Below are 12,054 nucleotides of genomic sequence, written 5' to 3' on the forward strand. Positions count from 1 at the left end.
CGCATATTCTAAAAAAATTAATGATTTAAAAAAATCAAAATTTTTCAAATTTTTGTAAATTATTAGTTTTTGATAATAACTCCAACAATACTCGATACACGTAAAAAATGATAGATAAAGAAATTTGAGTTTGTTTTATTAGCAAAGATTTTACTTGTCTTTTTTTTGTATGAATCAAAATAACCAACCAACGTTTAAGCCTAAATTTTACTTGTACAATGTAACTGGAGCCCTTTAACCTAATATCCTAAAAAAATAAAGTATTTAAAAGATGAAATGTAATACAGTTTTAAAGCTCTTGAAATTACCTTTCAAATTTTTAGTTGGATGTGCCTGATATCATAAAAATTAACAGAGTTATTCCAAAAAAAAAAAATATCATTTTTTTGGAAAAATTTTTGGAGTACTTAATTTGGAAAGAAATTTTGATGCTATCAACTTCTTCTGAGCTCATTTGACAGGTATTTTTAAGTACTTTGACAAGTATTTGGTAAGTGTTATAAAATGCATCGTTTTCCCGATATTTAAGCGTGAATCCTTAAATTTGAATACTAGTCCAGGAACCGAAGCTTTTCACCCCGCAATTTTTACAGAATGGATCGATTTGCTTGAAAATTTGAGTATAAGTAGTGGATGGTCCAAGGATCAAAATCTATATGATGCCGAAAGGCGCTTTTATTATGGGGGTGGTTGCCACCCCATCTCGGGGGTGGAAATTTTTTATTATATTTTGACAGCAAAAGTTGATAAAACATTCATTCTAAGCAAAAAATGTTGTATACATTTTTTTGATAAAACTAATAGTTTTCGATTTATTCGCTATCGAAAGTGTTAGTTTAATATGGAAAAATCAATGTTCTTCTATAGTATACTCATTTACTATTCACTCAATTTTTGTTGTAGAAAAAAATTTTTTACACCAAGTTCTTAAGAATGAAATAACCTACAATTTCATATTTAAACATTTTTTCTTATCTTTGATGCTAATCTTTCTATTCTGAAGAAAATGGCATTTTGTACAAAACTACGAAAATCCTTTATTTGCTTTTAACTTCAGATTTTTAAAAACTAATCATTTTAAACCAGTCAAAACTTCTAGAATCTATTAATAATACACAAACAAAGAAGAATGAATAAGGACAATGACTAAAAACACCGCTAACTTACATTATTATGCTTACAATTGGATTTCTCCTTTTTTTTTTCTCAAAAAAATATATTGATTTTTTAACCGTAACTTTTTTATTTTGTATCTTAGAAAGTTTGGTATAAAAGAATTTTATAGGCTTTTACAAGATCTACAAGTCTATTAATATTAAATCTTATTAAAATCCTTAGTCACAAAAAGAGGTGATTTTGAAAGGGTTGGTAAAGGTGGTTTTTGCATGCTATTACAAGTTTTAATTGTCAATAGCTCACTTAATTTTTGTCATAGAAAAATTTTTTTCGAACCAAATTCTTGGGAATTAAATTAGCTACAATTTAATATTTATACATTTTTTCACATCTCTGATGCTAATCTTCCTATTCAGAAGAAAATGCCATTTTTTCCAAACTACAAAAATTCGTTAATCGCTGTTAATTTAATTTTTTTAAAAACGAATCATTCTAAGTCGGTCAAACTTCTCGAACCTATTAACAATACATAAATCAATAAGACCAAATAAGGTCAATGACTAGATTTAATTAGGGTGGTAATTACGGGGTTGCTTCCGACCACTTTTGCGCTGAAAAAAATATGGACTGACATTCTTGTCATTATAAGTCACTTAATTTTTGAGCTAGAGACTTCTTTTTATTTCTGGAGATAGATATTTTTAAGTTCTTTAAATTAGTTTTAACAAGTTATTCTCGAAAAATGCATATTTTTCCCGTCTTTTGACTTTGAAACTACAATATTTAGCATTTGACAAAGGAGAGCTAACATATAATAAAGTATATCTTGATTACTGTTGGTCTTAAAGAAAATTAAAAAACACGGTTTTGTTTATTTTTTCAAATAGTACATTTTTGTTAAGTAAGTTTGTTTTCATAAAACGAAAACTTTTGGAGTTATTAGCAGAAAACTAATTAAAAACATTGATTTTTCGGTATAATACTAACACTTTCGATAGCCAATAAATGGAAAACTATTAATTTTATCAAAAAAATGTATAGAACATTTTTTGCTTAGAATGAACGTTTTTACCAACTTTTGCGGTCAAAATATAATAAAAAATTTCCACCCCCAACAGGGGGTGGCATCCACCCCCATGGTGAAAGCGCCTTTCGGCATCATATAGATTTTGATCCTTGGACTATCCACTACGTATTCTCATATTTTCAAGCAAATCGATCCATTCTGTAAAAATTGCGAGGTTTTGTCCTATTTCAAGCTTCATTACTTGGACTATACTCGCAGAAAAAAATATACATTCAATTAAATATAACTTACTCTAAATTAACATTAAATGGTTTATCAAGTCAGGAAGTTATTATATTTTTTATTAGCTTCAATTTTAGTAATAAAAACTTTTTTATAAATACTTACAGTTTTTGAGTGATTTATGAAAAATTGCTTTAAAGCATTCATTTTTTTTTTCAAAAAAATTAAAATATTTGATCTTTAATAACTAAAAAAGTATTAATTTATTTTAATAACATATGACAAGGTACATATAACATGGTACCATGTTACTTTTGTTTCTTGAGGTATCCTCTATCCACTCAACAATTTTCGTGAAAATGAATGAAGGTTCACCGAAATCGAAGGTCATATATTTGATTTTTACCTTCAGTGACTGTACTATACAAAAGAAATTGCAATTGAATGATCTAAATGCGCGTATTTTGGGAGCTCAAATTATTAAACGATATTTAGTCGCCAAATAATTAATTTAATGCATTTTAAATACCACTCTCCCTTAAGCCGGAAAGATGGGGTGGTTTTCTTGCGAAGGGGTTGTAGCTCAATAATCGAAATGCGCGTGATTTAAGAGTTTATTCTTAGAATATATAAGCTATACGAATTCAATATCCCTATTTTTAATTACTACTAAAATATTAAATTCCTGCTCAGTGTAACGAGCTCAAAATTTTTAATTTGTGGAATATGAAAGCTCGCTCATAAATGGTTCATAAATCAGCGCTATTTGTTTTTTAATTTTTGCAAGTGGGGGGGGGGGGCAGCTCAACACAGGTGGGTGTTTCGCATTATATGTTTGGTATATTTCTTTTTATTGACTTTAATTGAATATTTTCTAATATTTTATGGTATCATGGATGAATATATAAAACTGCAACTATCTCAGCACCATAATAAATGAAGAATGGAACAACAACCAAGAGATAAGAACGCTCTTCGGAAAAACTGAATGTATTTGGAACCTAGGAGTTTTCTATTGGTTCGTTGCAGCACGCGGTCATATTTTAACCAATAGGCGGCGAGGTTCCAAACGCATATACGGAATGTTATTCGGTGCCAAATTCATATACGGAATGTTAAATATTCCTACACCGAAAAAGATAAGTTTTTATTAGAGTCTCTTAAAAGGAGATTTATTTTAAAATACTTGTTACTGTTTAAAGTAACAAAAATAAAACAATTACAGTATTTGGAATGTTATTTGGTGCGAAATTCATATACGGAAGAAAAAGACGATTTTTATTAAAGCCAGTTAAAACGAGACTGGTTTTTAATAGTATATTATGCAACGAGCATATAATGATGGTCATTATGAAGCGAGTATAAGGGATACGAAACGAGCCGCCTACCGGCGAGTTTGTATAGAGTACGAGCTTCATAATGATAATTAAATGCAAGTTGTATACACGATTTTTTCTATGATCGTTTACAAAAAAAATATATTCAAATTTATTAATTTTGTAACGCAAACAAATTAAGTAGCTTGTCAGTCTGACAGTTTGTTTACATATTGAGAACTGTCAAAGCGTATATATTTGACTCGTCATTGGTTACTGCGCGTGTGCCACCTTTATCGCGAATGTCATATCGCGATTCTGTTGGTTAAAAATCTGTATCTTATTGAAAATCTGTATCATATTGAAGTTCATTATGATACAGGTAGTGACATCATAATTAATATATTATAGTATGAGAAAAAAAAATTATTGTTAATGTATTATTAAAGATCCATAAGGAAAAAGGTTTTCCTGTAGTTGACTGTATACCATATATAATACAAAAAAAACGAATACATCATTTTATTAGGTTATATTCATTTTAGGAAAGCACTTATAATCATTGGTCAACCAATCGAAAACTAGTTCTGTGATGTAGTAGTCTAAGATTAGGGATTTTAAATATAGACTTTTTATAAAGGAGTTTATTCGTTTTTTTTTTGTATTATATGGTATACAGCCAACTACAGGAAAACCTTTTTCCTTGCGGATCTTTAATAATACATTAACAATAATTTTTCTATTCTCATACTATAATATATCAATTATAATATATCAATTACTGTATCATACTATGTATGATACAGGTAGTGACATCTAATTACATCAATTAGATGTCACTACCTGTATCATAATGAACTTCATTATGATACAGATTTTCATTAGGATACAGATTTTCATCCAATAGAATCGCGATATGACATTCGCGATAAAGGTGGCACACGCGCAGTAACCAATGGCGAATCAAATACATACCCTTTATCAGTTCTCAATATGTAAACAAACTGTCAGACTGGCAAACTACTTAATTTGTTTGCGTTACAAAATTAATAAATTTGAATATATTTTTTTGTGAATAATCATAGAAAAAATCGTGTATACAACTTGCATTAATTTAGTTCTCATTATGAAGCTCATACTCTATACGAAACTCGCCGCTAGGCGGCTCGTTTCGTATCCCTTATACTCGCTTCATAATGACCATCATTAAATGCTCGTTGCATAATGTACTATTAAAAACCAGTCTCATTTTAATTGGCTTTAATAAAAATCGTCTTTTTGTTCTACGAATATTTAACATACCGTATATGAATTTCGCACCAAATACTATAATTGTTTTATTTTTATTTAATAATACAGTAACAAGTATTTTAAAATTAATCTCCTTTTAACAGACTAATAAAAACTTATCTTTTTCGGTGTACGAATATTTATACCCCATTCCACGAATATACGACTGTGTTGGATTATTTCGACAACGAATATTTTATTGTGTAAAATATGAAGAACGAAAATAAATTGAAAATTACATTGTTATTAATACATTCCATTGGAATAATTATTAGAGCAAAATACTTTCGTACTTCTTATGTTGCACACTGAAATATTCGTTGTCGCGATAATCCAAAACAGACGTTTGTTGGTGGAATGAACCATAACATTCCGTGTATGAATTTGGCACCGAATAACATTCCGTATATGCGTTTGGAACCTCGTCGCCTATTGGTTAAAATATACCGCGTGCTGCAACGAACCAATAGAAAACTCCTAGGTTCCAAATACATATACGGAATGTTTAGATGCTAACCGGATGCGGCCTTCTTCAAGAGACCTTTCTCTTGGCATAAAAGTAAGACTCCTGCGATGCTACGTCTTTTCTGTCCTATTTTGTGGTATTGAGTCGTGGACCTTGAACGAAGATATGTGCAGAAAATCGGAAACGGACGAAAAATCGGATGAACCCAAATTTTTAGGGATGGCAAATTTTAGAGGACAGCCAATTTTTGTTTGCAAAGTGTGGCTACATCAGAGAATACTTAAAATCTGGTGGACTTACCGGTTCACAAATGAGGAAACCCTAAGACGAATGAAGAAGGACTGAGATGTACTGAGCACTATTAAATCTCGATAGTTCGATTACTTCGGATACACCTAACAACACAAAACATTCCAGGAATGTACTATCAAAGTTCTATTAATATTTGAATGTCCTGGACATTCAAGGAACATTCGGTGAACATCTGATTAAATTATTGGTGGAATGTTACCACAAGACATTCTATGAACATACTGCCAATGTCTTATATTTTAAGAGAGGCCATTTACTATTCAGTTTGCGTTCATTTTCAAATTTGCCGCGCGTGTATCTATGCAATCCCAACCACGTGACTTCTGGTTGGCATTGGCATACAAAAAGTTACAGAGGTTATGTTTGTAATATCTATTTTTCATTCTTTAACGTCGTATTTTGTCTATTTTGAATTCATTTAGATTTCTTTTGCTGTATTTTGTGAACTTTATAAACTTAACCACAATGCAAAGTGATTATTTAAGGAAATTATTATTGGAAACTCCAGATGTTGGAGAAAGGTAGGGGAAACAATTTTTATTTACTGTTCATTTTTCCCTGATATTTATCAATATTGATGAATTTTGCAAGCAATAACATTATTTCTTTTATTGTTTTAGATATTTATTGAAGCTGAAAATAATTGGGAATTTATATCCATATACAATTCAGTCAGAATTGGATTTTACAGTAAGTGCATTCCACCAAATTACTATTATAGATATTTATACATATCTGGTGGAGTCTCAGTTACTACTCTAAGCAGTAGATGAAAGCATACAAAAGCCTTCAGGCACATAAATATTTTACAGCTGGATTTGTTTTTAAAGTTGGAGTAAAGTTGGAAGTCACGAGCAACAACTTCAGTCAAGTATTGTCGAAGCAAAGATCGGTGGAATATGCGCATTTTATCAATGAAATTCGATATTTTTAAGATATTCCAGGAGCCGCTACAGATAAAATGTTTTAACGACCTATTCATCATTCAGAATTACTCAACGGATATTAGTACAGTTAAAATAATTAAGACGATAACCGGACAACATTGATTTAATGAGTAAAATTTAGTTTTTTTTACTTTAATGACAAAAACAGCAAGCCCATTAGCAGAACCCAATTAAAAATTATTTTGCACATCATATTTGAAACATTATTTGGTTGAAAAATCTCATTTTTGTTGGCAAAAAAATATATTAATTTGTTTGGACTAAATTATAGTTGTGCTTATCTTAAAAAGGATATGTTACTATCAACATTCGCACAGTGTTGCCAAACTGAATTTTGTTATTTTGGGTGTAAATTTTTTCCACGGATCTCCGAGGGTACTATACCTACAAGAATATTGAGGAAATCCAGCTCCTCGATACTACTGGGCAAACTAGAAGATTGAAGAGGACAAAGCCTTTTGAACTAGTTTGAGTGATAGATGATAGTGAAAAGCAGAGCATAGTGCTTGTGTGTCTGCGTATGTTAGAATAGTGCATGATCTTGTTAGATTAGATAAGAGGCGCTATGGGGTAAGCTCTTCATTTTAAGGAACAGTAGTAATTGAGGTTAAATTAAAATTGCTCACTCGAATCATCATCGTAGTGATGATTATGGAAAAAAATATATGACAAGATTTTGTGCAATAAAAATGTTTATATTTCTCAAGGATGAATTATTTGGTATGGCCACATATACTCCTGGTATATCGTGGGTGATGTGACAATGCCTCCTATCTGCTTTTTCATGAATTTTGTAGGAGACGAAAAACCATTTTTAGGGTCATCTCCTTTTTTCACCTGTAAATTTTGACATGTTTTGCAGTAAATAGATAGTTGAATTTACTACAAAACATGTCAAAAAATATCATATGAAAATAGGAGGTGACTGTAAAAAAAGTTTTTAGTGTTTCTTACGAAACTCATGAAAAAACAAATCGGAGGTATTATGCCACATCAGCGACTATATCCAGGGAATGTATAAAAAATATACTGTGAATGTCCAAAGGGAACGTTCAAGTATTACGTAACGTGATTTTTGAAGATTTTTGACCCACTTCCCCCCCTACGTAACGCACTGTACTGGGCGTTTAACTCTTACGTAACGTAATTTTTGAAGATTTTTGACCCCCCCCCCCCACCTGCGTTACGTAATAATACTTAAACGGTCCCAAAGAACAGTCGTAGACATTCATGGAATGTTCCAACAAGACATTCAAGGAATGTTTAAAATGTTGACAGAGGACTTTCCTGGGACATTTAGGGGGCATTCTTGTGCTTTTGAGGACATTCCAGGAATGTTTTCAATATCCTGTGTGTACATTCTAGGAACGTACATGGAATGTTTGGTGTTATTAGGGTTATGCTACATGAATTCAGATATGCTCTCCTACAAGCCATTCTGCAAGGAAAAATATTTGAAAAACCAGGTCCTGCAAGAAGAAGAACATCCTGGTTAAAGAACCTCAGAACCTGGTTCAACACAACATTGGTGCAGCTTTTCCGCGCTGCTCTAGATAAGATAAAGATTGCCATGACGATCGCCAATATTCGTCACAGATAGGCACATCAAGAGCAAGTGAATATTCAGAGGGGCTTCTCACATCAGACTAACCACTAACCCATAGATAAATAAAAATAGTACAAAAGAACAGAATGCATGCTACGAGATAAAACAGCAAAAGGTAAAAAGACTTGCTAAAAAAAGTAGGATTAAGGTACATAATAAATAGTAAGAAACGTAGGTTACTCGAAAAATCAAAACTTCACTTATTTTACTGATTTTTAATATAAAACAACTGCAGCTTCCAAGAAAACGTGAAACTTGTATAATTATTAAGTAGTCTAATCAAAATTTATATTGACACATGGTATAAATTATAAATTAACACCAGTGGTGGATTTAGGGGGGGGCTAGAGGTGCTGTAGCACCGGGCCCCCAGGTTGAAGGGGCCCCCAGAAGACCTACACATTTGTCTAAAATTACGTATTTGGCATTCTGACGCGCCGTCGTACTTACCCTACCAAACTCCTCTTATTTGTTGTAAAAATTACTTTGAAATTATTGTTGTATTGACAATTTCATATAATCTTTTTTCTGAGAGAAAGGGAAAGGAACACCCGGTAACCACCCTTTTATGACATGACATAAATGGCAACAGATTAGCAGGTATACTTTTACACCTCTTTTTCGGAAATCTTACAATAAATGCTTTTAAATCGCTCTCAAAGTTAAAGGTGTTTGACAAAAATAGATGTCTTTCAATGGGTGCCATAAAGTTAAGAAATGAAATATAAAATATACCTACTTTGCCCTTTAAGCTTAACAACAAGTAAAGATTTTGTTTACAACCAAGTAAAGTACCTGAAGAACGTCAAAGACGACAATTAGTAATTCATACCTACTTGTGTTGGCGTTAGCTTTTAGTCATTTATCATTAGATTGTGAATCGTGAGTTGATGCTGGTGAATTTTATTTATTCGGTTCGGATTAATTTTTAGTTCTAGTGTTTGTGAGTGCTAATTAATACTGTTTAAATACATTACGTTTATACGCTTGTAACTAGCTATAATGTCACTTAAGCAGCATAAAAGCGGAGCCGCTAAGCGAAAGGTGAGTTTATTTACTTAATTTATATTAGCGCAACTTTTAGCCTAATCAAATAAAAAAACATAATTTAATTCCGAACATTTTTTGTCCTTTTTTAAAACAAAGTTTGGGCAAAATAAAAAGATATTTTTGAAAAAGGATACGCTTCAGATGACGGCACAATTATTTCAACAAGGAAGAGCAGGTAAATTTTTCTTATAAATTGGTTTTTTTAAACTTTAACCTAAATTAATGATTACATAGAGGTTTTTACAATTTTTCTTTAAAAACCTAATGGGACAACCTTTAATTTGAGACTTTGTAAGTTCGTTTTCATGCGTAATTTATTTAAATAATTAACAATAAACACTGAATAATTGGTTTTTAAAAATAGGGTTATAGTCGGTAATACACACAGAAAAAAGCTTTTACAGTCTTGCAAGTTGCAATGTGCACGAAAAGTTGTCTTATGTTTTACATGTATTAAAATTTTATTTGATTGGTATATTTAAAGAATAAAAGGATTAAGTAAATTTAATGTTTTTGTTGTGACTCATTGTAACATTGTATGATTTAATAAAAATATATGCTTCAAAACAATCGATCAAAAAGCAGTAAATTTGCATCGGGGTTCGAATCTGTCTATGCAATTTTAATTTTTTTCAGGCAAAAGAAGAAAAACTTAGCAGAGTTTAAAAGTTACCGAAATTGACCATGTTTTTTAAGAACCAAGGAGAAAACAACGCCAAACCTCTGTTAATTACGCACGATGACAAGGAAATAAATGATTCAGTTGATGTTGCAAACCCCATTTGACAGAAAAAGATGAGTTGAGTGAAAATTCTAGCAATTCTAACAATAACACCTAAAGACGTGTTGGATATTATTATCGAAAAAGACCTTGTTTCAGTGTTTTCAAATACCTATATTGTTTTAAGAATATATTTAACTATACCTATCACGAACTGCGAATCCGAAAGATCATTTTCAAAATTAAGCTTTATTAAAAATAAATTAAGGTCATCAATGGGCGAGAACATATTAGTTTCGTTATCGATCTGCTCTATTGAGAATGACGTATTGGGGGAATTGATTCTGAAAGTGTCATAAAAGCATTTGTTGAAAATAAACAAAGAAAAAAAGCGTTACCTTGTCTTAGCCTTGTATCTTCTGCAAAATTTTAAATGAACTGAAGTTTATATTATTTTAATTTTTAAAGCGCCTTGTCAAAAAAGAGTTGGGTAGGGCCCTCTACAAGAATTAGCACCGGGCCCACTAATGAATAAATCCGCCCCTGATTAACACATTTAAAAAACGTAACATAATATTTACACAACATGTGCTAATAAATAAATAAAACAGTTGTATTTAAATGGATGGTTACTTATATTATTAAGGTTTATACTTTTATATTTTTTATGGGAAAAATCCATTCTTCTATTGTGTCAAAACAAAAACTGATTTTATCGATGAAACCTTGCAGAAGGGACTTACGACCCTTTCGAAAGTTACTCACCGGTCGATGTAGACAACATCATCTCGTTTGAAAAAGAATGTCATTGAGAAGCCGGTGCGCACAAACACTCAATCGAATCAAAACAAGGACATCACACACTATTTACATTAGTCACGCAGAGTAGTAAAGTTTGAATGAAAACACCATAATCACGACTAGAAGAAGTAAGAGAGCACTGGTGTTTGTGTTATCACTTATCGGTCGCTGGTGACCTTTGGGTGTCACTCAACTACTGAGCAAGGAACGTAACGGGCTCGGGGCATTTTGTATTCTGAGAGAAAAGCGTGCGGTAGTCAATGAGGAGCCCCGGTACTTGCTTTCCGAACACCCGTTACCGAAAAACTTAAAGGTTGGTGCCGTTTACATCGTATAAGTCGTTGGTAAACATGCTTGATTATAGCACAGTGGCGTGGGTTGCAATCAACTGATAAATATGTTGATAACAAACACAACAATGAAATAATACTATTTCGTATTAGAATAGACAAAAATATCCACTTAATAGTTCTATTCGTATTACTGGCGAAGCGTCCATGTAACCACTGTTACCATTGATAACAGTTAAAAATCTTGCAAATAAATATTTTATGACTATGTATTATGAAATAATTCCATTTATGTTTTTTACCAACAGAAATATTTGTTAATACGTAGTACCTACCTAATTCAGTAAATAGCCAACTAGACGCACGAAAATATTGGCGAGATTACATGTGAATACATTTGAATCCGTTGCACGTTATTATACTCCGTTACCACTTCTAATTCTGGTAACGAAAGATGATTCTCGCTATCGCCCGGGAATGAAAATTTTGAAGGAATGACGGCTCCAGAGAAGGCGCGGGCACGCTTTGTATTGTCCAAGTAAAAAATACTGTAGAATAGCTTTAAGCCGGTGAAATATGATATTCTTCAAATATAGATGTTAGGTCAAACGTTTAAGAAGCGGCCCTTTGTGAAAGCATCTGTGTTTTTACGGCCAGACCTCCCGCATATCTATTCACAAGTTTCGTGCAAAAGATTAGTTTTAGTTCGGTAGCTAGCAGTGTATTAGTACTGGAGTGTACGTGTGTTAAGTGATACGAGTGTTTTGTTTGCTGTAATTATTTTGAATATTGGTTTAGTATTTCGTTTGGAGAGTGTCAAATGTTGATTATTGTAATTTAATTAATGTGAATAGTGATGTGGCGCCCGTGGGATAATGTAAATATCGCGT

General features: G+C 31.8%; 1 protein-coding gene across 2 annotated transcripts in view; it reads right to left on the reverse strand.

Annotated features, from left to right (window-relative positions):
* LOC114331820 (protein peste) overlaps positions 1 to 11,195 on the reverse strand; it is a 195,705-nt gene extending 184,510 nt beyond the window's left edge. For both annotated transcript variants that reach the window (XM_050643846.1, XM_050643843.1), the window contains exon 1: positions 10,839 to 11,195. In XM_050643846.1, the coding sequence (XP_050499803.1) occupies positions 10,839 to 10,882 (44 nt within the window). In that variant the 5' untranslated portion in view covers positions 10,883 to 11,195. The remainder of the gene's footprint in view (positions 1 to 10,838) is intronic.
* Between the last annotated feature and the right edge of the window lie 859 nt (positions 11,196 to 12,054).

Source organism: Diabrotica virgifera, chromosome 2, assembly GCF_917563875.1.
Source record: "Diabrotica virgifera virgifera chromosome 2, PGI_DIABVI_V3a".
Classification (NCBI taxonomy): Eukaryota; Metazoa; Arthropoda; class Insecta; order Coleoptera; family Chrysomelidae; genus Diabrotica; species Diabrotica virgifera.